The following is a 27,932-nucleotide window of genomic DNA, read 5'->3' on the forward strand; positions in this document are numbered from 1 at the left end:
ATGAAATCGCACTCAACCATCTTCCGGAACACAACTCCAGCTAGATTCAAAATCGATCCTATCCCCACCGGAACCCACAAGTAACCCATCACCACCACCACCTAAATTCTATCCACCAAAACCCCCTGGAATTACCGTCGGTATCGCCTCTTCGTCCGTGTGTATTTGTGTGATGCGGAGAGATGCCGCTCTGCGGGGAAAGGAAAGGTTTCAAGAAATACGGCGAGGATTACTAGTATAGTAGTTATGCCGCATTGGGCTTTCCTTCGGCCTTTGGATGCTGAACCTAAGTATTGATTGAATTCTTGAGCAGCTCGATAATCACTTTATTGCCGTTAATTTCTGCCCAGTTGAGGGGCGAGATCCTGAATCTACCCTGAGCTCTGGCGTCGGCACCATACTCAAGAAGTAGCTTGACCATGACCTCATTGCTTTCACCTGTTGCCAGGTGCAAGGCCGTGCTTCCCGATTTATTCTGAGCGTTGGGATCGGCACCATACTCAAGAAGGAGCTTGACCACGGCTCCATTGCCTTTATCCATTGCCACGTATAGAACTGTGTCTCCGTCCGGGTCATGAGTGTTGGCATCGGCACCGTTTTCAAGAAGTAGCTTGACTATTGCTTCATGGCCTCCACATACTGCTAGGTACAGGGCTGTGTGTCCGCGTAAACTTTTAAACTTGATGTCGGCACCACTCTCAAAAAGTAGCTTGACTATGGCTTCATTACCTCTATCTATTGCCATGTACAGGGCCGTGTCTCCATATTTATCGTGAGTGTTGACTTCGGCACCGTTTTCAAGAAGTAGCTTGACCATGGCTTCATCGCCTATACCTGTTGCCAGGTGTAGGGCCGTGTTTCCCAATTTATTCTGAGTGTTGGCGTCAGCGCCATTTTCAAGAAGTAGCTTGACCATGGCTTCATCGCCTATACCTGTTGCCAGGTGCAGGGCCGTGCTTCCCGATTCATTCTGAGTGTTGGCGTCGGCGCCGTTTTCAAGAAGTAGCTTGACCATGGCTTCGCCTCCACCTGTTGCCAGGTGGAGGACTGTGTTTCCCGATTTGTTCTGAGCTTTGGCATCCGCACCATGCACAAGAAGTAGCATGACCATCGCTCCATCGCCTCTACTTGCTGCCAGGTGCAGGGCCGTTCTTCCGAAGTTATCGTCAGCGTTGGCATTGGCACCATGGCCAAGAAGGAGCGTGACTATGGCTTCATTGCCTTTATCTATTGCCATGTACAGGAGCGTGTCTCCATTCGGGTCTTGAGTGTTGACGCCGGCATCGGCACCGTTTTCAAGAAGTAGCTTGATTATCGTTTCTTTGCCTCCGTGTACCGCCCGATATAGTGCTGTGCGTCCAGACCGATCGTGAGAGTGGGCATCGGCGCCGTTTTCAAGAAGTAGCTTGACCATGGGTTCATCGCCTATTTCTGTTGCCAGGTGCAGGGCCAGGTCCCCCGATTCATTCTGAGCGTTGGGGTCGGCGCCGTTTTCAAGAAGTAGCTTGACCATGGCTTCACCGCATTTATTCACTGCCAGGTGCAGGGCCAGGTTTCCCGATCTACTCTGAGCATCGGGGTCGGCGCCGTTTTCAAGAAGTAGCTTGACCATGGCTTTATCGCTTCCGTATACCGCCCGATACAGGGCCGTGTCTCCAAACTTATCCTGAGTGTTGGCATCGGCGCCGTTTTCAAAAAGTAACTTGGATATCGCTTTATAGCCTTTGCAGCGACCTATTGCTTGTTCAAGCAGGGGTGTTCGTCCGACCCCATCGCAAATGTTGGGGTCGGCGCCGTTTTCAAGAAGTAGCTTGACTATCGCTTCATAGCCTCGGCATGCTGCTTGATGCAGGGCTGTACATCCCAAGTCGCCGACTTTGAAGTTGACGTCGGCACCAATCTCAAGAAGTAGTTGAACACTCGAGAAGTTTCCGCGATCAGCAGCCCACAGAAGTGACCATTGTAAATTTAATTTGGAGGGACGTTCATCTTTTTGTTCCAACAAACGCCTGATAACAGAGCTATTCCCAAGAAACGCTGCAAGCCCAAGTTCACCACCACATTTATCCGCGGCGTCTTCCTCGTACAGCCAAGGTTCTAGTTTAAGAGTGGCGAGGTACATATAATTGCGGGTGTTTCTCTTGCCCTGAATCAATCGACTGATAACTTCTTCTGTCAGAAGCTCGTCACATTGTTTAAGGTGATGTTGTAGTTCGCTGGCCGCATATTCCAGCAATGGATAAGTGCGAGATAAAGATAAAGCATTCAGGGTGTAAAAACGGTGTGAAAAGATATCGTAGGAAAGGAATGTCGTGCAAGCTATAGCCACTTGCAAATCCGCGTCATCGGGGACTAGTTGGTTTCTGGTGAGAAACTCCTGAGCTGTGTAATGCACAAATCTAACACAATCACTTGTTTCATCAATGCTAACTAAGCTAGCACAGACGTCTAGTAGGGTCTTGCGGTCCGGTAGACTATCTTTGTCAAAAATGGTATTCTGCTCCTCTACTGATACCGCAAGTTGTAGTTCGCGAACCGTAAGAACTCTTCGAGCTTTTATAAGCCATGAAATGATTTTAAATGCGAGTTTAATGCCGCTCTTTTGCTGTAAGTGGATATTCTGCATTGCTCTGCGATAGGTGGGATCCATGGGGTAATCTTCGTTCGACGAGTTTTTGATCCTCTCAAGCTCCGTGAGGACCTGTTTCAAGTTTGTCTGCTGGCAGAGGCACTCAATGTGGAAGTGAACCAGGAGAAACCTACGCACAGTAAAATTAGCTTAAGCTCCTGACTTATACTACTAAGGCAAGTATTTGAGGTTGACTTACATTCCATTAGCACACTCTTGGAGAGCTGAAATTATCTTTTCCTTCAATTCGGGATTTCCTTGGTTTATGAGACTTTTGGCTCGGGAACTATCGGCTATTCTCTGTTCAATATAGCTTGAGATATCGTCGTTCTTGGCCCAAAGCCTCAACTTTGTGATGTTTGCAAATGACGCTTGGATATCGTCTGGATGCTCACGACTTGTCAAGAACAGATTTATACCAGCCTTTCCTATACGGTGAAATATCGGTAATAATGTTTCTCGCTGAAGTACTTTATCGCATTCATCCAAGGCGTCGAAAATGATAAAGGTTTGTGCAAATGATTTCCCAATTTCAAGGAGAATTTCGCGCAACTGATCAAGCCTAGGCTTTTTGTTATCATTGTACGCTTCTTGAATCGCTTTAGGTAAGACTTTGGCTTTGAATGCCAGTTGCTTCACCAGGCTTGAAAACGTATCGATTGGTGTTTGTTGTCCTTGCTCCTGAAAATTGAAATAAATATACCCAACGCCGTAGTTTGCATTGATCGCTTCAATATGATCAATCATCAACGAGCTGCCAAAAATTAGATCATGTTTTTATATACAACGATTTCAAATGAATATACCTCAGAAATGTCTTACCGGCACCCGCTAGAGATAATGCAAATCAGTTTGATAACTGGTGTGATATTATCATTTGAATCAATATACTATATGGGTACGTACGGATACCGTATCCCCACAGTAGCCGGCCACTCGGATTTCCTTTAATCCAATCTTGAACTTCTTGTGTCTTAAATATCCACTGACCCGTATTCTTTTTTCTTTGGCTACTAATTTCTATATGCCTTTTGTCGTAGGGCGCTGGAAATAGCCAATTCAGAGCGTCCCGTCGGGTTTCTGACAGATCACGAGGGATTCCCATGTCCCATGTTAGCACTGGGATATCTTGAATCCACTTTCGATTAGAGTTGATCTTACGGTCTTTTTCTCTTTCTTCCTGGCAATTCTTAGTACTTGATATATCTCCGATCTCGATCTCCATCTTTTGAACACTTTCCGCAACTAGGTTTGTGCGAGACCTACATCCACAGCCGGGTTATATAAGTCATTACAAATTTATTGCACGTAAGGCTTTACTCACAACTGTTCTGCCTCCAAAGCAAGTGAAAAGGAACTCTTAAATCTTTCTATTCGCCCTAGATATCCCTGAATACCTTTCTCGTCCAAGGGCCATCGTAGCCAGCCGAGGAGATTTTTTCTAGGTTTCAACTTTTCTTGTAGTCCCAACATTTCCTTATGACACACATGCAAAGAGTATTCTACTGTCCGTAAAGTTTCTGCTTGTGGGTCTTGTGCGCATATTTTCAAACGCGAGAGGATTACTATGAGTGTTTGAAACTCGAGCGTAAGTTCGCGAAGACTGTCGGGCGCTCGTATTGCGCTATTCAAGTATTGGTAACTCAAAGATGCCACCGATGTTGTGATTTGAAGTACCGCGATGATACTAGCTGCGAGCCCTAAACCGTCGGCCATGGTTTATCGTACGCGTTTCTGGATGGTATCGTGTTGGCCGAGCTCCTAGTTTGATGAAGGCTAGGAAGGTGGGGTGCGCATGTGTGACGCAACGGACAGGGGCCTTTGCGATTGACCAATAAGAGAAGACAAAACTGTGCTTGACTGTTTCTTCATTGGTAAAATCTCTCTCATGCATTAGCGTGGCCTATCCAGGAAATGATTGACTGAGGTAAGGCAGCGAACTGCGAACTTTATGGCACCGTTAAGTATTCCAAAGACCGACAAAGGCAGCAAGCTGCTTACCTAGACGTTTTCTCACCCAAATTCAAGGTCACATGACGTTCATACATGAGAGAGATTTTACCAATGTCTCATACATCCAGGGGATAGCTGTATGTGCCAACGTCCCTAACCGAAATATATTTTTGACAATAAGGTAGGTTGATGATACATGTAGTCTCACGCTTTCCCGGATTCTTAGCCCTACGTCACGTAATACGGTGATTTCGGGCTGAATCTAGGCTCGTCCCCAACCCCCCTGCTTCCATCCTTCCAGGGAGGCGAGAGCAGCTTGCTGCTAAGTAGTGGATGGTACGAGACTAGGCTGAATCCTATCGGCGACTGGAATAAGACAATCGTGCAAATTTACCCAATTGTACAAACGACTTATTTAGTTCAAATATAGTATAATTAAATCTAGAGAGCTGTATGACACTTATATAGGTGTCTTATATGATGGTAATTGGGTGGCGGTCGATATTGAACCACCTGCGCAATTTGTTGATCAAACACGATTGCATTAATCTAACTCCGCAAATTGCGCAATTGAGTCCCGGGCAAGAACCCAAGCACCCCTTCAAGGCAATTAGTAGTCCTTGATTCAAATATCTTTAATTAGTTGACCATTACAATATATTCATTAGTAGGGATTGTGGGCCATCATCGATCGTGGGGAGTTTTGGGGGTAAACGTCAATTCTGCGCAATTGCATCTGCACACGGGTACTGAGGTGCGCAATTGAGCTCTACGGGGCCATTTACGAGCCTAACAACTCGCCGACTTCTTATTCCAGACTACAAGAGTGAAAAGAGTTAATTGCTCAATTAGGGTACGTGGGGTACGTACGTAGCCCTTAACTCCCACCCGCCGACCCTAACCCTAACCTTCTCTATATACTCTGGCGCGAGACTACATGTAGATTGATGATACATCTTACTAATTTCTCCTCATACATATTTCAGAATACGCGACTGCCGGTTATTTTGTGCGGTCCAAAATTATAAGCACATGCCTATATATAAGAGCTTGTATTTGAGGAAGTTAATACCCCTAATAATTATAAAGTAATTATATAGAAATTTGGTCAATCCTGCGCCTGAAAGTAGCAGCGGTAATTACATGTAGTACATACATGTAGATACTTGTATGATTCCAATCATATAGTAGTTTCGGCATTTACGGAAAAAACTAAATCAGACCTATGTTCATTCTTGCGTATATTTTATGAATAATAGGGAAGAAGAGAAACAAACAGAAATAAAGCAAATAATCAATACTCAGTACTACAGGTATGATACCCCCTGGATGTTCGAGACATTTTGCGAAATCTCTCTCATGCATTAGCGTGGTCTATCCAGGAAATGATTAACACTATATAGAGCAGCATCGTGAGAAGTTTATGGTACATCAGCGTACTCCAAAGACCTGTAAATGCGGCACACTGCTTACCCTGATGTTTTCCCACCTAAACTCGAGATCACATGATATTTATGCATGAGAGAGATTTCGCAAAATGTCTCGAACATCCAGGGGATAACATTTGCTGGAGTGCCGGTTTGATAAAACTACATGGAAGTTGGACTACATGTGGTTGAGCCCGAGCCCAATGAAAAAGGACGTTCTATTTGCACGTGTACGGGAGCGATTTAGCCCGGACTACCATACATGTAGTTACGTCATGTGTATAATGTATGTAGCGCCCCATAAACACGTATACGCGCATATGCTTATAGAAAATTTCGACAAAACCATCTCCTGTTTTCGTACTGCTTCTATAGGCTGAGCTTTTCAAAATATATAAGCTATGCTCCTCGATCTGCGAGTCAAAAAGGCTGTTTGGGACTTACTTATGCCCCATTTGTGGCCCCAGTGATTGCGTTCTCGAAAACACTACAACTCCTTCCTCTTCTGGCTTTTGTCTGAGGAACGCACCCATCATCCCCCTTTCGCCGATCTGTAATGACCTCAGATTCCTAGCGGATATCTTGGTAATGGCTATTAATCCCTTCAGTATAAGTGTATACATCAGATAAAAACACCTAGACTTGAATATAACCTACGGATATGTCTTCCAGTTGGCGCAGAGATAGTGGAGGGATTCTGGGTTTGCGTCATCTTTGCGTTCTCTCTCTTCATCACTCTTCCAGAAGGGTTCGAGTTTTGAACGAGAAATTATGGGACGTATAAATTTAAAGGTGGACTCGAAGAGTAATCTGGCCGGCTAGGATATTCCGTGTGAATGGCGGAATCAATGGTATCGGATTGAGCACAGAGTCCCAGGGGTTAGTTTTCCTAGAATCGCGATAGAGGTACGCGAGGAATATATTATATATACACCTACATACATGCTCTTGTGCTTCTGGCTGACACGATTAATCGTGAATTCAGATGATCCCTGCCTCCGAAGAGCTAGAGGCACCTACCAGAGACTTACTTTATAATAACCAATCATAGTCACACACTTAAGCTTGCATTTCAAATAATTAAGGCATCGCCTTCCCAACGGTTTAGAATCACGATTCAACAGATCTAAGGTCCTTGTGAGTATATCAGCCTTGTACTGATGACTGTTGATAGGCTGTAAACTGGATCCTATTACGGGCAGAGCGCTGGGTTGGGGCCTTCAAAAAGTAATCCTTCAGCTAGTGAAAGTCGATAAGTAATCATATAAATCTTTTGAATATTGTCCCAAATTATCAGGGATTTGTATATGGAAACAACTCAGGGCACTCGTATAATGATCGATATGAAAACCTCAAATCGTTAGGTTTCTACTGACACTAACACAATTCTTAACTTAAAGGTATAACATTTCATCGAGCAGGAAGCAGAATTCTAGCTACTCATCCTGGCAGTCGATCTAGTCATAGTTTTGAAGAAATTGCGACGTATATCTAAATTTATTACAGCTACCGTGGCCAGTACACCATATCACCATCAACGTATACTCTTTCCCCAACACTCTCGGGCTTAGTCTGCTCAAAGTGGAACAATTGTTAAATGGCCAGTGCACACCTTATCTGGGGAAGATAAGAATAAATTGCTTTTTGAAAACTAATCCACCACGCACATACGTATACAGGAGTTGAGTTCGAACTTCCGGTGCATATGTCTATAAGAATTCGATTTCTTTGGTTGTTGATGTTGTTTCAAGGGCTGGGGGTAGGTTTTCCGCCAATAAGACCCGGGATTTCGTTTTGAAACCACCATCAGCGTCAACCCGATGAATTTCTTTAGGGCCAGAGAGAAAGGATTATGGGACACCCTCGAAAAGAAATTTCTACCCAATGATGTGTTAATCAATGCCTGCGATAACAAGCCAACCTACATTTATGCCGTTCAGGTAACACTACTTTCATAAATTGTCAACCATTCTATCCTTCGACCGAGTAGTTACCAGCTGCCAAACCTATAAATCTTCGTGATTGGCTAACTTGAGTTACTTCTACCTAGTAGGATGCTTTCAACAAGCAATCATGCTTACTATGTCTCACATCGTATTAACTGACCATAGTCGGCAGAAAGTAGTACTACATCTGCTAGTCGATTTATCATTATTCAATGAAGAAAATACGGGCTGCATTGGCTCCACTAAAAAAAATGAGAAAAGCTGCGAGAGTGGTACTTGGCCCTGTCAAATCCCCGCAAATTAGATGGCAAAAGCTTTTCTTCTGTATCGGAATTAATGCAAAACCCTTGATCGAGGCAACCATCTTTAGTATCTTGACATGGAAAATGACTGATGACCCTTACGGCTTAGTAGTGTATGAAGAAAAGATCTTCAGGGAATCTGCCGTGGGTTTTGAACCTCTTACTGTGTTGACTTTTAGCGACGGCGGCGACGGCGGCATACTAGTGTGCACCAATATAGACGGCCCTTTCTGTCGGGAGCTCAGAAATGGAAAGCAGGCTGTTAATGCTAAGGATATCACAAATCCCTCGCCCTTCGATGATCATGACTCTCCTAGGTTCATGAAGTTGTCCTAAACTACGCATTCTTTTTCTAATTTATCATATTTCCATGCTTGAGAGCGTTATCCTCATTTGAACATCGACATCTCGGTGCTAAGTTTATTCGCATTGAAGACTATGAATGCGACCTCTCCTATGATCTAGGGTTTCTGGGGGGACCAAACACACTTCTGGGTTCCAGCACTATCAGCCTAGGAATTGATATGTGACTTGTGTGAAACAGTGGCGTCCCTTGTAAGTGACACCGGCGATCGTGTTTGGAAATAGGTGTCTGAAAGAAGCTGCTTGGCAGCGCTTTCTTGCTTTCTTGGGCCTTGATGTTGGCAGATATGGGCTGTGTCAAGATCATTTTTTACTTTCTACAAATTAAGCTAATTATTTTTGCCTGGCTAAGATTTCCGTATCGTAAACCACTATACCCAAAACACTTTCCTCGGGTTCCACAAACATATCCAGATCTGGTCATTCCTACCTCTTCGGTACGTCTAGGGCATATTATGCAGTCTGTTAGCTGGTGAGCGTCAAAGAACTATGTAGTGACTACTTGCTAGATCATTCTTTACTTTGTCAAGAGATTTTTCTTCCTGATATACAGGAGTCTCAGCGGCCTCAGCTCAACAAAAACTACATGTAGTACTGCTGCCTCACGTCATCAAGTTTTGGAGCCATTTCTTAGTCTGTTGATCGTTTTTACGATCGCTCACATATTTTCCAGGTGCGCGAGGGTAATCTTTGCTATTCTAAATACTGAATTTCAGATCTTCTCTTATTAACTCGTGATCTTAGTAGGACGTACCTTACTTTAGCAGGCGGATCAGGCGTAAACAGCGGATTGAGGTAAAAACCGGCGTTGGTATGTAGCATGGAACGATCATGAGTTGTCACTCGATTGTCTCCTCTCACCAACTTTTGGTAGTTTCGTAGCTGGTTGGCATTCAACCAATACTGGAATTTTCAGGCAATAGGTATCGGATATCGGTAAAGATTTAAGCCAAGGTTTAATCTGAAGTACTCTGCTTGAGTAGCCTTACTTATAACCGCCGCAACTCATAAGAGCAATGAGCCTTGTTCTATTTGCACAGTGAGTTTTTCCAATCTCTCCTTTGTTTTGTTTGATACTCTTTTCAAAGTAACATGTCCGAAATTAAGAGAAGGATTAAAGAATTTAGAAGTCTTGAGTCTTGATATTAGTAGTACTAGGTATCACAAATAGGGTCCACTACTTAGTGGATGACAGTCGATTTCGCTTGATGATCGGACTACACTAGACATAAGCCCTAACCCTTGAAGACCAATCAGTTAAGCATCGACTCATTTAGTATAATTGGAACTGAACTGTACATACATGTAGGTGCTCGTACTCCTGTGGTGTGTTCTGCTGCAGCTGGTACAAACATTTCTTCTTGGATGATCGGCCCTCAAAACCTGGGTTAGAGCCCATCCGCGGATTCCCAAAGTCACAGGTAAAAGAAGCCTTGCAGTGCACTGTAAAGAAAGTCTCGGTGCGCTGGCAATTGAGTGAGAATGACATGTTAAAAGCCTCGAAACTGCGGTCCGGGAAACTCCGCTGTTCCAAGTGATTCCGTGGAGCCGGCGGTGTGCGTAAGCTAAGCCCTTGCGCAATTGTATTTTTCTTTCGCTGCTGTCAGCTTTGGATTGACTAAAGGCCGATGCTTGAGCCTCAGCGGGGCGTTCGTGACATGAGGAAACAGAATGAACCCCGTGTTGGGTTTGCATGAAACTATCGATCCCCGCCCTCTTGGGTGCAAAAAAGGGTTTTGGCACAGCTGATGCGTCAAGAATGAAATACCTAGGCCAGGTTTCCGAATATTTAATGTGTGTGGAGTACACGTACGTGGAGGAGGCCTAGAAGGCCGGATCTCGAGATCTCTACATGTCCTCAAAGGACTATCCATACACACTAGCACTGCCACTGTAGGCATAAAGTGGCAGACGGGCACGCGAACAGAAGAAACCACCGAAGCGAGAGTATGGCGCACTCATAAGTGTCCTCGCTAAAGCGCCCAAAATGCATGCCAAGGCCTCCTGAGCCCAATCTTGACTTGCCGCCCAAGCCCACAAACTCCTCTAGGGCAATTAGCTTCCCAACGGAAAGCTACATAGGTACCCGTATAGAAAGCTTATTCCTGGTACTTGATACCTGTCATTTTTCTCGAAGTTGACAAAGCATAAGCATGTTTTATTTTGCTCATCGATTAACCTTGCATGTTTCTTTTAATTTTCTTTTCCTTCTTTCTCTTTGATACAGCTTTCCGGGTAAAGGGAAAACCACAGAAAATCTTCACGCTACATAGTCAGAATAATCCTCATGATCCATCACAGTACTTACCCCCAAATTACTTTCTGAGTGAGGCAATACTTGGCTCCGACAAGAAAAAGCAAACATCACCATAACCACGGCCCCATAAACGCCCTAGGCCTACTTGTTACACAACGGAGAAACACTCCATCTCTACCCGGCCGTTGGCCATGTGGAGCATTAAAATTTACAGATAGAGTAGAAGCCATGTGATAAACCTGGCAAAGCTAGTCCCTCGAGTTTCATTAGTCTAAAAATCACGCCGGCTGTACTCATTCTTTTGAAATCAGCTATAGACATGGATTTCATATCTGTAATTAATAACTCACGTCGTGTACATACACATAGAGATGTGGGTTCGCCCCACGATCTTCTCTACCTTGTAATGTACGTGTACATGCTTGGTACCAGTTGCTATTTGTAGCTGGCAAATCTATGGCCCCGATCCTTTATCTATTGCACCGCCTTCTAAGGCTTCATGATATTTACCATATTTGCATTTGGTGTAACTTTGAGATAACTTGAAATTTCTTTTTGTGCCGTTATTATTAATTAAGTTACAATTTTTATATACCGGCCTTTTAATTTCATGACGCCGTTATTCTAGCTAGTTCAGTTTACCTGGTAATGGCATATTTCCCGCTTTCACTTTGTCAGCCACGTCTGCAGCTGATCGTTGACAAGCAAAAGCTGTATGTCTCATCTTAATTGATCCCGGATATCGTATCAACGTTAACGATTGAAGGTACTGTTTATAATTTAACGTAGCTTTATGGCCACAATCAATTAATGAGTTAACTGATCGGTGAGAAATCATATATCACAGTATCACTCAAGGATCTCAATGATAATACGTAGGTTGACTAGTATGTTCGCGAGATCTGTTAAGCAGATGATCTCGAATACTTGACGTGCGAGTAGTACTTTAATACGGGTATAGTTAATCACAACATATCACTCGACACTTTATATAATTCCAAAAACCTGATACTATTGCTATAAAGTGCTCAATTATATAATTATTTCCTCAGGTTTTAGGCTAATGCGTACGTGCTTGTTAATCTCAAGATAATCGTAATATGGATACATTTGAGCCAGGAGTCTCATATGCACCGGTCATCTATAATAATTCGTATATAAGAACAATCGATCGAGAACCCTAGCCCTATGCCCGGTGCCCTCACCATTGAACGGAGTCCGCGGTAGAGGACCGGTACCAGACCGATGGCCTCAGGAGGAAATAGGCTCTAGAAGGTAGATATAAGCTTTGGAAAGAATCCCTGCGGGCCCGATGGTAGCACCCGGTGCGCCCCTAGTATAAAGCTTGTGTCGGGTAAAGAACTTGAGCAACCCTAACCCCAGGCCCTCACCATATTTGAGCGGAGCTGGAGCCGGGCTACGATAGAGAGGGAAATCGCATCAAGAGTGAAGGGAAAAGCTGCGGGAGCCCGGGAGAACATACATACAACCACCGGGACACCCTAGCTACATGTAGTACCGTTAGGTCATCTCGCGTGTATGATAGCTAACCGGGTAGTAGTAGACAGCTTCATTCGACGCTACACTCCGATCCCATCGCGTACGAAGTAGGGGGTGGTGGCGCGGTTCAACAAGGGCGCCCCCCCACCCGGCAGGCTGTTTACATGTATACGGTATGACTAAACAGATATGGCTTGGTCTGCTTGGTTGCACTAGTGCCCAGACTTAGCAATGAGTGCAGCGGTGTCAATTTATGCGAGTGATATATCATGAAGTCGTTTGCAAATCCACCCTTGACATTATTTGCGGTTCTTTCTTGTATAGAGTGGCAACGAACTGACAATTAGCCAAAGAAGAAGAAATAACAAAGAAAACCGTTTGTATTATGCCTCCGTGTTTAAGAAAGCAGACTCGTATAAAATTCAAATCCTCACAAATTTACAGAAACTTTTGTATCGAACCGCTAATTTATTGTAGCCACAATAAATACTCACTCCTTCAAAAAGGGAAAAGAAAAGAACACACCCCACCCAGCAAGATTACACACTGATTGTCTTGAAGACACTGAAACCATCTGCTCCCGTAGCCACAACTGTTCCCGGCGCCTGCTTCTGCCAATGAACCTCCTTCACGTCCTTGCAGTAGTGGACAAACAAGAGCTGCGGGGGCACATCCTCAACACCGCCGGTATCTCTGCTCTCCTCGTCATCCAACTCTACCGACAAATCCCACAATGTGACCGTTGAATCCGCCGACCCAACAGCAACAATGCTATCCTCTGTCGGGTGGAACTCGATCGACGTGATGGGCTGCTGATGGAACGTGAAAGAAGCGGTAGCAGAGACATGCTCGCCCTTGAGAGTGTTCGGGAAAGTCCGAAGATCCCAAACACCCCAAACACCGTCGTCCGCTCCAGTCGAGAGAAGATGTGGTACCGCGCTGCACCAAGATGCGACGTTTACATCGGACGAGGAAACGGAAACTGATAGCTGGTGCTTCTTGGTGTTGGCGCGGGCGTCGTAGATCTTGACAGTTCCGTCGCTTGATGCACTCGCAAATACATGACGCTCAGTAGGGCTCCATTGCAGCTCCTCGATACTGCCGGTGTGGCCTCTGAGGGGATCCTTGCCGGTGGCCCAGGTTCCGTCTTCTTTCCGGGTACTGACGAAGATCTTGCCGTCGTTGTCACCAGTGACAATCTTGCCCATCGACTCGCGTGGGTGGGGAGACCAGTCGATAGCGTAGCCCTCGACGTGCTTGTGCATGCGCAGGGTTGTGGGCTTGTTGGCGGCTGGGGTAATTGTAGTCCCGGGGGTGTCGAAGGAGGCGAGGTGTGTGGATAGATCCCAGATATGGACATCGCCGGTTTCTGCGAGAGAAGCAGCCTGTGAAGAGTGGGGTGATACGCGGATACGGTTTGTAGTTGTGGGGAGGGGGAGTGAGCGGGATTCGAGAATAGGGTCGTCTTCAGCTTCATCATCGGAGTCCGAATCTTCGTCTTCTTCTGTCTTTGCTGTGTGGGCATCAGCATAGGTTCTCAAATCCCGGAGAAAGGAAGGGATACCCCAAGGCTTAGAGAAAACAAGATATCAGTGGAGAATCTTACTTTGATGCATCTTTTGTAATCCACTCAACTTCATGACTGTGACCTCATTATCCTTCGGTCTCGCCGCCTGGGTCCCAGTTACCAGATACACAGTCGCCGGGTACCCTCTCCGTTCATCTCCAAGCCCATCCTGCAGAATATCAAAGCTCAAACAGGGCCAATTGACATTCATGCTATGCAGCATGTGGTATGCGCTTGGATCCGGCTCCAGAATCTCATCCTTTGCAAGCTGTCGTCGGGAAGGCATATAGACCTGCTGATCCAATTGCATTTCTTCCACAGCCTTTCCCTCATCTTCACCAGGGTCTTCTCCGTCGGCGCCGGCTTCAATGACCTCGTCATCGGACTCGAATTCGTCTTCAAAGTTGTCCTCGAAGTCACCCATCTCCGGGGGCTGAGTCTCGGGGGTTTCGCGCGAGCGGTTCTTGAGACCGCCGCTGCTAGGCGAGGTGGGCTCTGCGGGGCGCTTCGACATTTTATTGATCTCTAGGAGCCTATGATTATGGATTCGTGGGTTGGTGAGAAGTTGTGGGGGATTTCATGAGGCTCTGTTGGGGCATTTGTCTTTTTTTTTTTTTTTTTTGCTAGCCCCACTTATCGCTGTATGTAACATCTTATCTAATCTGGATCTGCAGGCCTAACCCCTCATGGTTTCACTTTTTTTATTTGTGCGCACAAGTGAATTTTCGATTTTTCGCATTCACTCTCAAGCACCTTCACACACCAGAATACCGCCAACACCCCGCAATCACCACCACGTCCAATTGGCTTTCGGCTACAAAAATAAATACACAAGAGATCGGACACCGTGAACTGATCCAACACTATGCCAAAAGAAAGCACCTCCGGGCCGCGCCCACACCGCCGCCATAATCCTCTCCACGAGGAACTCCTTGAAGATGCCCCTGGAAACCTCCGGAAGGTTTCCCGCGCGAAGCGAAAGGAGCGTCAGTCAAAGCCAGAGGAATATGTCGATTCCAGCATGTCAAAGAAAATTCTCCAGATTGCGAGGGAACAGCAGGATGAGCTTCAGGATGAGGCAGCTGTCAGCGCTGCTATGAAGGGGAACTTTATGGGTGCTGCGGCACAGATGAGGTTTGAGCAAGATGCGGAGGAGGATAGTGAGGGAGAATATGAGGACGCTGATTTTGGTGAAGAGGAGATTGTTGAGGAAGTGGTATGTGGAATGCGATTCTCTTACTGACAATTCAATGAAATGGGAGGTTCAAAGTGGGTTTTGGGGGTTGATGTTAAGGTTGCGTAGGAAATCGACGAAGCGGATATAGAGATGTTCAATCGCTTTATGCCATCAAACGGCGAAGAACCCACCCAGCGAATATCCCTCGCCGATAAAATCTTGGAGAAGATTGCGGAGCACGAGGCACGCCTTGCAGGCACCCTGGTCGAACAGGAACCCGTCCCTTCATTACCAGAAAAGGTCATTGAGGTCTACACGAAGTAATGATCTCCTACTAAAGCCCGGTTATATCATTTGAGCTCGAGATCTAAACTAACAACCTACAGAGTTGGCCTCCTTCTCTCCCGCTACAAATCCGGAAAGCTCCCTAAAGCTTTCAAAATCATACCGTCTCTCAAGAACTGGGAGGAAATCCTTTACCTCACCCGCCCCGACACCTGGTCTGCCAACGCCTGTCTTGAGGCCACCCGTCTATTCGCCGCCACAAAGTCCTCCCAATGCCAAAAGTTCCTCAACACAATTCTCCTTGACCGTGTTCGGGACGACATTGCCGAAAACAAAAAGCTTAATGTCCACCTCTACAACGCGATCAAGAAGTCCCTCTACAAGCCCGCCGCTTTCTTCAAAGGGTTTCTATTTCCCCTTGCACAAAGTGGGACCTGCACACTCAAGGAGGCCCAGATCATTGGATCTGTGCTTACCCGGATTTCCGTCCCCGTACTCCACTCAGCTGCTGCGCTGCTGAGGCTGTGCGAAATGGAATACACAGGTCCTACGAGCGTCTTTATCAAGGTGCTTATCGATAAGAAGTACGCGCTTCCATACAAGGTTGTTGATGCGCTAGTGTTCCACTTCATGAGGTTCAAGAGTGTTGAAGGGGCTCTGCCGCTGCTGTGGCACCAGAGCTTCTTAAGCTTCGCACAGAGGTATCGCAACGATGTGACAGAGGATCAGAGAGATGTGCTGCTGGATGTGTTGCTAGTCAAGGGGCATCCGGGTATTGCGCCGGAGATCAGGAGAGAGTTGTTGGAGGGACGGGGGAGAGGCGAGGAGGAGGGCGCCAGGGTTGCCGATGATGATGTTATGTTGGATTAAACTTTGTTTCGCCTTTTTTTTCTCTTCGTTCTCTATTTTTCCTTTCTTTAGTGGTTGTGGTGGTTTGCGCATCTTGTATACGTGTATATAAATAAAAGCTGGCTATGTATTTTGTTACTTTATTATTTGCATATCTCGTAGTGCTGTATGTGAGAGGTCTCGAGAAAGTTTGGATTAATTGGCTATGATGTGTGGTGAGTGCTCACACTATCCTTTTCATATTTTTCTGTTTACAGCGGACTGGTGTCTATTTCCAAGAACTACATGTAGTGGTGATCACGTTCTACTCTGTAAACTCGGCCGGATTTATACAAGCAAGGTAAGCCACCCTAATTAAGTAAATACATCCAACGTTCATTTTGTTAGTATCTTGACATATAAGGTTCTCCTGGATCCTTTTTAACAGTTTGTCAGCTTGAGGAAGGAGGAAGATCATCAAAATCGACAATACGGATCCGGACGTATATTAACATCCATGATCATGTGTCAATCAAAGATTGATAATCGTATAGCCAGCCCTCAAATTTGGTACATATATCGAATCAACAGCTTAAACAACGGCCTTCATGCACACTGCTGAGTAGCCGGTACAGCATGCTTGGGTAATCGATTGGCCAGGAATAGATTCGGATCGAATACCTTAATATGCGCAAAGCTGATAACTGGGAAGGCGGCCAATAGGAAGCGTGTTATGTACATATTAGTCACGCCTCATGATTCGATTATATATATAACCTGCTATCATAAGGCGTTGGGCAGATGTCTCTCTGAACAACACACACACACACACACACATACACACAAACAAACACCATCAGGGAGCACCTATTCTATTTCTACATAGTTGATCGTCTTTAGCGGCGTCAAGATCTTACCTGTTAGTTAGGGTACATTCAGACGCCCATAGACCTCATTCTTTCGAACTTACGAACACATCAGTCACTCGGGAAATATGGCGGAGGTAGTGGGTGTTATTGCCAGCATTGCCGGCCTGGTCCAAATCACTGCTACAGTATATGGTCTAATTCATACTTACGTTGGGGGCGTCAATCGAGCAGATAAAGACCGCCAGGAATTACTGGGGGAGCTCAAGACACTCAGCCTTCTCCTTATTCACTTGCAAGACGAAGTTAGAGAGAACTGGGAAGGGTCACCAGCACTGCAAGAATTATGCTCCAAGGAAGGGGCACTTCAGGGGTGTGCTCTGAAGTGTGCTGTAGAGTTAGAAAAGTTGGAGGCCCGGTTTAAGCAGAAGAATCGATTCCTAAGCCGCCTGAAATGGCCATTACAGGCGGGTGAAACCAAGGAATACATAGAAAAGCTTGAGAGATTTAAATCAACGGTTGATATAGCTTTGGGTTTGGACAATCGGTGAGCATTCTGGACCCCAAATATTGAACTGAGCATCATTGACCTTGGATCTATATCAGCGCAAGCGTGAGAAGGCTCGAAGAGAACGTCAAATCTACAACCCTTTTGATTCAGGATTTCAGGTATGCAGGATTCACTTACCCATGACCTGCCGGTTCGGCTGGTCGCTGATTTTTGCATCAGGGCTGAGACAAAATCTATGATAAACCTTGCGATCCAAAATGTTGGGCCATCTAGAGCGGATGTCTCGTGTAAGTTTAAAAATACATCGCTTCTAGAATTTTTAGTGCTGATTATCGGATAATGAACAGCAGCACGCAAAACTGTACTAGATTGGATATACCCGGGGGATTTCAACGCTAAACACTACGAAATCAGCAATAGGAGACAAAAAGGTACAGGTGATTGGCTTCTGAAATCGCCAGAATTTGTCGGCTGGGTTGAAGGGAAGTTAAAATCCCGCTTACTTTGGGGTCACGGCATTCGTATGTAATAACAAAAGTGCCTATACTGGTTTTATATACTGATATAACTCGTCGACACAGCTGGAGCTGGCAAGACATTTTTGAGGTGCATCATCTTTTTGGTTACTCGAGTTTTTATTTAATGAGTAGTCTTAACGGGTTTTCTCCAGCTCCACTGTTATTAATCACCTAGGAAATACATCTTCGGCAAAACGCGGGTTAGCGCATGTTTATTTTGATTATAAAGATCAAGGAAGGCAAACACCGATTGAGGTTATATCCAGTTTGATCAGACAACTCTCTAACCAAATCCAGGATGTCCCTTCTGCATTGGATGAAGTATATAAAAAATCAAAATCCGAAAAAGCGAAACCGACTCTGAACGAGCTATACAATACCCTTATCGCAATCTCGATGCTATTCGACCAAGTTTTTTTTGTCTTTGATGCTTTAGATGAATGTGACCCTCAAAAACAACGGAGAGAACTCCTTCCTTTATTAGTGCGTATGGGAGAGGGTGGTATCAACATTTTCGCGACCAGTCGTCCGCACCCTCGTGATATAGAAGATAGTCTTCAAAAGGCTGTAAAAATCGAGCTATCAGCACAGAAAGAAGATATTACTGTCTATATCCAGGCAAGAATTGCAGAAAATCCCCGAGCGAGGGACCTTATCTGCCAGGGAAACTACACTGGGAAAATCATTTCTAAACTTGAAGCTTGTGCGAATGGGATGTAAGTTAATTGGATTTTTTCAGCCCCCCCCCCCTCACTCTCTCCTTTCTCTCCATATTTACCCATTTTACAATTTTTCCTAAGTAGCTGTATTAAATGACATGACGATTAGGTTTTTGCTTGTACACCTGCATATCAACTATTTGTGTCAACAGACGACAACAAAACAAATCCTAAATGCACTTGAGAAACTTGAAAGCACATCCATGGGAGAGACATCATTGTATCCTACGTACGATAGTGCGATTGAGCGTATCGCTGGCCAGCACCCACCTGAAAGAGAGCTCGCGATCAAAATTTTCACCTGGTTAGTTAAAGCCAAGAGAGTTCTTACAATGGACGAGATTAGAGAAGCAGTATCAATTGTCCCAAACCGATATGAAATGGACGAAATGGATTTGCCAGAGGGAAGGACGTTGATTGAGGTATGCGGTGGACTAGTAGTAACTGACAATCAAACCGGCTCAATCCGGCTTGCTCATTACACGGTCCAGGAGTATCTGCTTGAGAGATCGTCCTCATTATTGAAGCCCGACGCCGAACTTGCTATCGCATGTGTTACTTATCTTTCTTTCGATGCCTTCACTATCAATACTCTGGAGCATTATAATGAGAGCTTTAGAGAGTTACTTAAACGACGCCCATTCATTAAATATTCAAGCGAAATGATGCTCTTTCATTTAAGATCCTCTGATCAGAAATTGACATTTGAGCCTTTTCTGCATTTTCTTGGAAAATCGGATAATGTTACTCTTTTTTTTGCTATATACTCTAATCTATCACATCTACATGTCCGGTCGCCCGTACGCGTCTCGTCGCCATTACACATCGCATCTTCTGCAGGTCACCTAGAAGTCGTAAAACGATTGGTCGAAAAGGGTGAGGATGTTTTAGTTAGGGATTGGAACTCAAGACTTCCATTACATGTTGCTGCTTCGGAGGGTCAGAAGGCAGTGGTGAACTATCTTCTTCGAACCAGACATGGACGACAACACTGGGTAGCCAATATTAAAGGATATAACGGAAATAATGCATTGCATGAGGCATGTTTGGCAGGTCATGAGCGGGTAGTTATGCTACTTCTCAACAAACGCCTGTATCCCCCATGGATTCGAAATATACATAGGCTCGTAAACATATATCAAGATACCGCGCTGGATTTAGCTGTTGAAAATGGACATGAGGCAGTGGTTAAGCTACTTCTCGACAAGGGAGCTAATGTAAACGCTATTAACGAATTAAACGAGACTCCATTGCACAAGACAGCTAGAAAAGGAGACGAGGGAGTGGTCAAGCTGCTTCTCGACAACGGAGCTGATGTAAACGCTTATGACAAATCGAACGAGACTGCATTGCACAAGGCAGCTAAGTATGGAAAGGTGGCAGTGGCCAAGCTGCTTCTCGACAGAGGAGCTAATATAAACGCCGTGGACGGATCGAACGAGACTGCATGGCACAAGGCAGCTGGTAATTGGTATAGCAGAAATGGGGCAGTAGTCAAGCTGCTTCTCGACAACGGAGCTGATGTAAACGCTGTTGACAAATCGAACCAGACCGCATTGCACAAGGCAGCAGAAAATGGGACGGAAGCAGTGATCGAGCTGCTTCTCGACAACGGAGCTGATGTAAACGCTATTGACAAATCAAACGAGACCGCATTGCACAAGGCAGCAGCAAGGCGGGGATCCGAGGCAGTGATCAAGCTGCTTCTCGACAACGGAGCTGATGTAAACGCTATTGACAAATCGAACGAAACCGCATTGCACAAGGCAGCAGCAGAGTGGGAATCCGAGGAGATGGTCAAGCTACTTCTCGACAAAGGAGCTGACCCAAACACTATTAACAAATCGAACGAGACCGTATTACTCAAGGCAGTTAGACACGGAAAAGGGTCAATGGTCAAACTACTACTCGACAAAGGAGCTGATGTAAACGCCCTAGGCGAATCGAACGAGACTGCATTACACAAGGCAGCTAGGTGGGGGGAGAAGGCAGTGATCAGGCTGCTTCTGGACAGAGGAGCTGATGTAAACGCCGTGAACGAATCGAATGAGACTGCATTACACATGGCAGTTTCCGATTACCGCAACGAGGTAGTGGTTATGTTACTTCTCGACAGGGGAGCTGATGTAAACGCTGTTGACAAATCGAACGAGACTGCATTGTACAAGGCAGCTATCTATGGAGGGGAGGAAATAGTCAAGCTGCTGCTTGAGAACGGAGCTGATGACGTACCCACCGACTCCTCCTCAATCACGCGTCTGTTCCGGTGGGCAAAATACCGTCTCTCGGGTTATTAATGCCGCTATGCACACAGATACTGTAAGTTGAAACCCAACCAAGCACTTTGACGCTGAAACGGAGCACTCATATTTACAGTTCTGCGAATAACAGATCCGGCTTGACATTCTCATATCACCGGTGGGTATAGTCGATATGGTTTTCTCTTTATTTTACGAAAAATTTGTGAAGGTCGTTTTATTTCTTTTGTTTTGCAATTTGGTATCTAAGCCTCTCGGTCTCGTTTCTTCTGGTTTGATTTCTTTTTCGGGTTTGGGATCAGTGATTTTATGAATCATAGAGGTTTGGATCATGAGGTATAAGCCGGAGGGGTCATTGGGGATATTTATCATCGAAAACTTTTGCCGTTGGGAGCTTTTACCGTTGAAAATTTTTCTCATTGATCAATTGAATATATGCAAACCTTCTTTTCGGTCTTGGAGGTTATGACCACAGGGTACCACACACTGAAGAATTTAATTTCCTCTCGCGAGAAACAAGTGTGACCTACGTACGCGTATCACAATATATCCCCTCTGATGAATTTTGCGTTGAATGTTGTGATTCAATGTGTAGATTTATTCTGTAACCAATACTTGCCTGTATGTACTGATTGTGATATGCATGTTGTTAAAAAGTAGGACGGGTATGAGTGTTATTCAATTAATATCGAGGTCTAAGGCTAATACATGCTATCTTATAGGAACCCGGACAGGACACTATTCCTCTTGACAGCGGGACCTTTACTGTTCGACACCTGGTCGACACTGTCTGTCTGACACCTGCTCGACACCATAACCTTACTGCCTTGAACGACACCTATCAATATCAACACATGTTCTGACTCGCCAAGACCACGGTCCCGAGTGAGAGACTATGACTCGACCATCTGGACTACCGATCACACTATCGACGATTATCAACTAGTGAAATAGCCCAAAAGTCATCAGATATTTCTGTATCTCAAACCACGTGCAGCGAGTTCTTATCCGGCCACCCGCACTCCCGCGATCCCCAGCCGACACCGGCCCACCCGGGCCGAAACGCCAAACTGCGGAGTACCCGGCCAATCAAACTGTAACACCTCCCTCCAGCAACCAAACGAAAGCCCTGAAGTCATCCCGGAGCTCAAGGAATGCAGCTCTGCTCCCCGGATCCTGGGAGCATAGCCATTTAGGCAACCCTTTTTTTCTTAAATCTTTATTTTCCGGCACCTGGAGATCGGATCGCTCCCATCCCTTCCGCCGAATCGCTGATAATTTCCGATAATTCACCTCGGCCTCGAACTCAGGTGGCACATGGGCGATCTTTGCGGGTTGGCTAATTGGTAGCTGCCGGGTGAATTAATGCTTGGGGGCTTGTAAGTACATGGTAGATACATGTAGCCGTGGGTGCGACGACGTGGATGCATGTCGATCTTGTACCTACTCTAGTTGTAGGACTCGTTTGGAAGTGTTTCTTAGGGGTCAGGAACGAACTGACCCTTTCTCTTCAGCAGGGTTTCCCCAGGAAAAATAAGTAGTAAACTATATCCTACATATGTCATGTCATAGTACCCTGCATTACTTGGTTAGATATATGTTATCTGCTCCTGAAAAAGTGCCGGCGCAGCAAACAGAAAGGAATAATCCCCTCAATTGCGTGCCGACTTACATGGGGGATTAATTGTTATAAGAAGCTGGGCCAAATCCATCATATTCCAGTCCGACTAACCAGTACACAAGCAAGAACGCCTCCGCAATGCTTTTCCCCAGTCGTACATCCGCCGTTCTCCTTGGCCTCTTCGGAGCCTTGAGTACCTTTGTTGAGCCTGCGATGGCAGCGACAAAGATTATGCCATTGGGTGACAGCATCACAGGATCACCTGTAAGCACCCTAGTTCCTTCTCGCTTCAATAAGTACTTACAAACGGAATGCTAGGGTTGTTGGCGTGCTCTCCTATGGCAAGACCTTATCGCTGCCGGTAAGACTAACATCGACTTTGTCGGGACCCTTCCCGCACAAGGTTGCGGCTTCACCTATGACGGTGAGAATGAAGGTATGTCTCCCTCTCCTCGTTTAACATTCTCTACTCGATCACTAACTCGATAACTCCCCTAGGCCACGGAGGCTACCTCGTAACCAATGTTGCCAACCAAAACCTCCTTCCCGGATGGCTCTCCGCCACCAGCCCCGACATTGTCATGATGCATTTCGGCACCAACGACGTATGGAACAACATTGCCACCAACACCATCCTCGCTGCCTACACGACACTCGTAGGGCAAATGAGGGCCCAGAACCCGAACATGAAGATCCTCGTAAGCTTCCTCTTCTCGTTTGTATGTATGGCATCGCGGGTTGATCGATGGCGTATATCTATAGGTTGCGAAAATCTTGCCAATGAACCCGTCGGGATGCTCAACGTGTGCGGCGGGAGTTGTGGCACTTAACAACGCGATCCCGAGCTGGGCGTCGGGGTTAAGCACGAGCGCGAGCCCCATATATGTGGTCGATCAGTGGACTGGGTTCGTCACAAGCACGGATACGAGTGATGGGGTGCACCCGAATGATGCGGGGATTATAAAGGTGGCGGATAAGTGGTATCCTACTCTTAGTAGTCTGGTTTAAGAGCGGATTTTGTTGAGTGCATCTATTGATGGGGAATTTTGGTTGAACATGGTACTAGATGTATAAATACATGTACATGTAGTACATGTAGTTGTAGAATCGATCAAACCTTGGGAAGCTCCTGTACATGTATTTACCCGTATTTGATTGTGAAATGTAATGAAATATGCTTCCATGAATGGCCATATGCGAACTTCTCCCCAGATTTGCGACTTTATAATTTTGGTATACGCCCTTCATGTTTATGCTGCACCTCAGCTCAAGACCTCGAAAACACCTTACGATTTCGAAACAACCCGTACTTATCCACCTTTTTGGGCTTACTCGGTTGGCAACTTGAAAATAGTTACATGTAAAATCGAGGTTAGCTAAACATAAATGCATTTGAAGAAGGCATCTTAAAGGTAACCAGTAACATTAATATTCTGAAATATTTGCACTACTAATTGAGCTCTTAAAATTATGCCCCACGCGAAATAGCGAAAAATATATTTACTTGGCAGAATGAACATCCCTGCTACTCTCTGCACAAGCATGTGTACCGACTAAAATTCAACATCCCGCAAAAATATCAAGAAAAATGGCATTCTTGGCGCTCACCTCCATTCGACGGCTGTCAAGCACCAGGAAAGTAAGTTTGGGCGTCATAAACCCTCACTCGCTTCGGTTATGTTACCCGAAGAGATGTCAAGCTTTAGGTACCCGTCTTGGCGCACCAACCACCACCCCATTGCTTCCCCGCAATTCCAGAGGTCTTTCCACAGTAACTACAACCAAAGGGAACTCATCAATCACTCCTAGACATACAAACGCAAAAATGTCCTCCCCAATCACCGTTCAATCGCACCGTAAGCACTCTTACCCCCTCACCAAATCCCAGGGTTCATCGAAGCTAAATTAACACACGCAGTCTACGTCGATTCCCCTCCGACAATCTGTGTCCTCGAGATTGCTCCCCACTTTGCTTCCCTCACACCCAAGCAGAAACTCTACGCTCACCACATCTCCCGTGCTGCATACCTCGGCACTCGTGTTTGTGCACGCCAATGTTCCCCCGAGTCAGAGCACATCTGTGATCTCATCTTAAACCTCCACAAGGCTGTCTCTGGGGACTACAAGAAGCTCTCCTCTGCAACCGGTGTCAGCGACGAGAATGTCAAGTACTTCCTCGAGTACGCAGCCATGGTTCTGACGTCGTGTGGGAACTACAAGAGCTTCGGAGACGCGAAGTTTATCCCTCGCATCCCGAAAGAGGAGCTCGCGAAGCTAGCGGAGTATGATGCGGGTGCTAAAGCGAGCTTTGAGAAGGTGAAGGAGGCTATCTACGCTACGCAGCCAGAGGCAAGGAACCTCTTGGGATACCCAGATGCTGGTCATGTTTCTACATACTACCCTGACTCGCCAGATATCACGAAGGCCGAGATTGAAGCTGTGCAGGATTTTATGAATGACAACTCGCTTCTTTCTGAGAACACTCGGTTACGGAAAGTCAGTGATACCGAGTTTCATCTGCTCATTGCGTCTGCACACGCTAGCGATAACAAAGAGTTTACACTTCCGGATGGGAAGAAGCTGAAACTGGAATATGGCGACCATGCAGCTGAGATGAAGAAGATTGCTGCAGCCTGTAAGGATGCCTCCGAATCTGCTGAGAATGAAGTACAGAAGAACATGTGGCTCGAGTACGCCCGCTCCTTCGCAGACGGTTCCATCGAAGCCCATAAAGAGAGTCAGAAGCTCTGGGTGCAGGATCAAGGACCAGTTGTCGAGTCTAACATTGGATTCATCGAGACTTACCGAGACCCACATGGTGTCCGTGGAGAATGGGAGGGCTTCGTAGCAGTCGTCAATCAAGAGCAGACGAAGAAATTTGGAGAGCTAGTACGGCGGGCTGAGGAGTTCATCAAACGCCTTCCCTGGGGCATCGATTTCGAGAAGGATACCTTCATCAAGCCTGATTTTACAAGTCTGGAAGTTCTTTCCTTTGCCGGAGGCAGCATCCCAGCAGGCATCAACATCCCCAACTACGACGATATTCGTCAAAACATTGGCTTCAAGAACGTCTCTCTTGCCAATGTTCTTAATGCTAAAGCTCCTACCGAAAGAATCACCTTCCTCTCTGATGCCGACCTTCCGCTCTACGAGAAGCTCCGCGGCAAGGCATTTGAGGTGCAAGTTGGTGTGCACGAATTGCTCGGCCATGGCACAGGCAAGCTCCTCCAAGAGACCTCCAAAGGCGTCTTCAACTTCCCCCATGACTCCCCACCAGCTTCTCCGGTTACCGGAAAGCCTATATCAACATGGTACAAGCCCGGCGAAACGTGGGGTGGCGTGTTCGGTGGTGTTGCTGGATCATACGAAGAGTGCAGAGCCGAGTGTGTGGCTATGGTACTGGGTGTTGATAAAGAGATTCTCTCAATCTTTGGGCACGCGGACCAGGATGCAGAGGATGTCCTCTACATTGAATACCTACAGATGGCACGCGCGGGCCTTCTCGCCCTCGAAATGTGGGATCCGAAGACATTAAAGTGGGGCCAGCCGCACATGCAAGCGCGCTACTCTATTTTGCAATGCTTCCGGTCTGCTGGTGATGGTTTTGTATCCTTCGAGCACTCGCTCCCAGACAAGAGCGACCTTGTAGTCAAGATTGACAGGACCAAAATCCTGAGCCATGGTGTTCCGGCCGTAAGCGAGTATCTCACAAAGCTGCATGTATATAAGAGTACAGCAGATGTTGAGGCAGGAACAAAGCTCTATGCTGAGATGACAACCGTCTCAGAGGAAATGAAGAGTTACAGAGATGTAGTCATGAGGATGAAGCAGCCAAGAAAAATGTTTGTCCAGGCGAACACGGTTATGGGCGAGGATGGAACGGTGGAGTTGAGAGAGTATGAAGCAACACCGGAGGGTGTGGTGAAGAGCTTTGCTGATAGGGAACTTTAAGGGGGTTTCTTTTATTGTTTTGATACCGTGGTTTAAATTCCAGGGCTTTTAGTTTAGCTTTCAAAAATAGCTCAATAATAACTTCTTGCCATACCCATTGAAAAAAGCGCTCTGAAAATCTACAATCAAACCATTAATATTCAGATCCTTGCAAGGATGATCTCAAATTTATATGCTATGAACAGTCCTAGCAGTCTAGGCGCAAAGAAGACCCAATCCCTAGTCTAGTACTCAGAGATCACATCTCCTCTCCTCTTTCCTCTAAACTCATATTTACCCTATACACACGCCCTAGTCAGCACTCACAATTCCACGCCACACCACTCACTTCACAAGCCTGCCACCTACATCGGTTTTAAACGCCAACACACCCAACGCGACCGGAATTGCAATCACGTAGATAAATGACAGCTTTGCCGTGCGGTTATTCCAGCGAAAGTATTTGTAGCGGTTGGTATTGAGTGCTGCCCCCGTCAGTATGTCTCGCCCTCTCCTCCTGTCGTCGATGGTGAATGCTTACCGGCGTACTTTGTCAGCGCCGGGTCCTTGTGGAGAACTGTACTAATGTGTTAGCAAGAGTGCTGCGCAAGCTGGGAGAGAAGAGGCAAGGGTTTACCGTCGTGGTGGTGGCCGGCCATGGTGGTAGTTTGTGGGGTGGGGTGGGGTGGGGGTTAGTGTTTGGGGGGGTTGTTGAGGTGCGGCGTGCGGTTGACGTTGTGATCTTGGCACTATGGTGGGGGCTTGGCGCATATCACGTGAGGAGCTTTCGTGGTCTGGGAACGAGTGATGGTATGTGATTCGGTTAGTGACGACAAAATACGCTCCAGTTATTTAGGCCAAACGGTATCCCTTAGGCGGTCAGTCCAAATCCCAATATGTTACCGAACCTGATATAGTTAATGTGCTCTGGTGAACTCTCTTACCGTTCGTTCTATCAATGAGGCGATAGAGCTCTCTAGCGTATGGTAATAAACTCAATGAGAGAGTGAACACTCACAGCGTTCATCAGAGAATATCAACCATATCAGGTCCAGCAACACATTGGGATTTGGACTGACCACCTAAGGGATCACTTCTAATAATATGACCAATTACAAAAGACGACCCCAGAAGCAACGCTGAAACCTCTAGGGCTCTGTGTATTGTTTCGGATAAAATGTGCGTAACTACTACATCACAAAGACATCACAACATATCGTGATCAGCAGCAGAGTCAGTAAGGGAGAAGCTTTGTGTTAACGTTCCAGTCCATCA

General features: G+C 46.0%; 9 protein-coding genes across 9 annotated transcripts; 5 read left to right on the plus strand and 4 right to left on the minus strand.

The window, feature by feature from the left end:
• Window positions 1–286: 286 nt before the first annotated feature.
• On the minus strand, window positions 287–3,854 carry H6S33_005198 (uncharacterized protein; the record flags this gene model as incomplete). Its single annotated transcript, XM_044836558.1, has 5 exons — window positions 287–2,759; window positions 2,829–3,383; window positions 3,436–3,460; window positions 3,536–3,709; window positions 3,791–3,854. 5 exons carry the CDS (start codon window positions 3,852–3,854, stop codon window positions 287–289), a joined length of 3,291 nt encoding a protein of 1,096 aa, XP_044690411.1.
• A 2,373-nt stretch (window positions 3,855–6,227) lies between these two features.
• H6S33_005199 (uncharacterized protein) lies at window positions 6,228–6,721 on the minus strand (the record flags this gene model as incomplete). The annotated part of the gene is made up of 3 exons (XM_044836559.1): window positions 6,228–6,390; window positions 6,454–6,601; window positions 6,667–6,721. 3 exons carry the CDS (start codon window positions 6,719–6,721, stop codon window positions 6,228–6,230), a joined length of 366 nt encoding a protein of 121 aa, XP_044690412.1.
• Window positions 6,722–8,082: 1,361 nt separating this feature from the next.
• On the plus strand, window positions 8,083–9,631 carry H6S33_005200 (uncharacterized protein; the record flags this gene model as incomplete). Its single annotated transcript, XM_044836560.1, has 7 exons — window positions 8,083–8,227; window positions 8,370–8,574; window positions 8,802–8,816; window positions 8,973–9,057; window positions 9,130–9,293; window positions 9,368–9,415; window positions 9,604–9,631. The coding sequence occupies 7 exons, from the start codon at window positions 8,083–8,085 to the stop codon at window positions 9,629–9,631; spliced, it is 690 nt and encodes a 229-aa protein (XP_044690413.1).
• A 3,285-nt stretch (window positions 9,632–12,916) lies between these two features.
• H6S33_005201 (uncharacterized protein) lies at window positions 12,917–14,458 on the minus strand (the record flags this gene model as incomplete). The annotated part of the gene is made up of 2 exons (XM_044836561.1): window positions 12,917–13,890; window positions 13,984–14,458. The coding sequence occupies 2 exons, from the start codon at window positions 14,456–14,458 to the stop codon at window positions 12,917–12,919; spliced, it is 1,449 nt and encodes a 482-aa protein (XP_044690414.1).
• A 351-nt stretch (window positions 14,459–14,809) lies between these two features.
• H6S33_005202 (uncharacterized protein) lies at window positions 14,810–16,276 on the plus strand (the record flags this gene model as incomplete). The annotated part of the gene is made up of 3 exons (XM_044836562.1): window positions 14,810–15,160; window positions 15,248–15,441; window positions 15,508–16,276. 3 exons carry the CDS (start codon window positions 14,810–14,812, stop codon window positions 16,274–16,276), a joined length of 1,314 nt encoding a protein of 437 aa, XP_044690415.1.
• Window positions 16,277–17,228: 952 nt separating this feature from the next.
• Window positions 17,229–21,904, plus strand: H6S33_005203 (uncharacterized protein; the record flags this gene model as incomplete). The annotated part of the gene is made up of 13 exons (XM_044836563.1): window positions 17,229–17,647; window positions 17,707–17,769; window positions 17,831–17,898; window positions 17,959–18,132; window positions 18,193–18,217; window positions 18,282–18,288; window positions 18,830–18,845; window positions 18,958–18,967; window positions 19,531–20,512; window positions 20,717–21,076; window positions 21,163–21,167; window positions 21,225–21,266; window positions 21,829–21,904. The coding sequence occupies 13 exons, from the start codon at window positions 17,229–17,231 to the stop codon at window positions 21,902–21,904; spliced, it is 2,247 nt and encodes a 748-aa protein (XP_044690416.1).
• A 961-nt stretch (window positions 21,905–22,865) lies between these two features.
• On the plus strand, window positions 22,866–23,735 carry H6S33_005204 (uncharacterized protein; the record flags this gene model as incomplete). The annotated part of the gene is made up of 4 exons (XM_044836564.1): window positions 22,866–22,991; window positions 23,046–23,163; window positions 23,226–23,425; window positions 23,490–23,735. 4 exons carry the CDS (start codon window positions 22,866–22,868, stop codon window positions 23,733–23,735), a joined length of 690 nt encoding a protein of 229 aa, XP_044690417.1.
• An 817-nt stretch (window positions 23,736–24,552) lies between these two features.
• H6S33_005205 (uncharacterized protein) lies at window positions 24,553–26,678 on the plus strand (the record flags this gene model as incomplete). Its single annotated transcript, XM_044836566.1, has 2 exons — window positions 24,553–24,583; window positions 24,646–26,678. The coding sequence occupies 2 exons, from the start codon at window positions 24,553–24,555 to the stop codon at window positions 26,676–26,678; spliced, it is 2,064 nt and encodes a 687-aa protein (XP_044690418.1).
• Window positions 26,679–26,902: 224 nt separating this feature from the next.
• Window positions 26,903–27,316, minus strand: H6S33_005206 (uncharacterized protein; the record flags this gene model as incomplete). Its single annotated transcript, XM_044836567.1, has 4 exons — window positions 26,903–26,956; window positions 27,027–27,142; window positions 27,199–27,234; window positions 27,295–27,316. The coding sequence occupies 4 exons, from the start codon at window positions 27,314–27,316 to the stop codon at window positions 26,903–26,905; spliced, it is 228 nt and encodes a 75-aa protein (XP_044690419.1).
• Between the last annotated feature and the right edge of the window lie 616 nt (window positions 27,317–27,932).

The sequence above is a fragment of the Morchella sextelata genome (assembly GCF_020137385.1).
Source record: "Morchella sextelata strain SCLS chromosome Unknown scls_19, whole genome shotgun sequence".
Classification (NCBI taxonomy): Eukaryota; Fungi; Ascomycota; class Pezizomycetes; order Pezizales; family Morchellaceae; genus Morchella; species Morchella sextelata.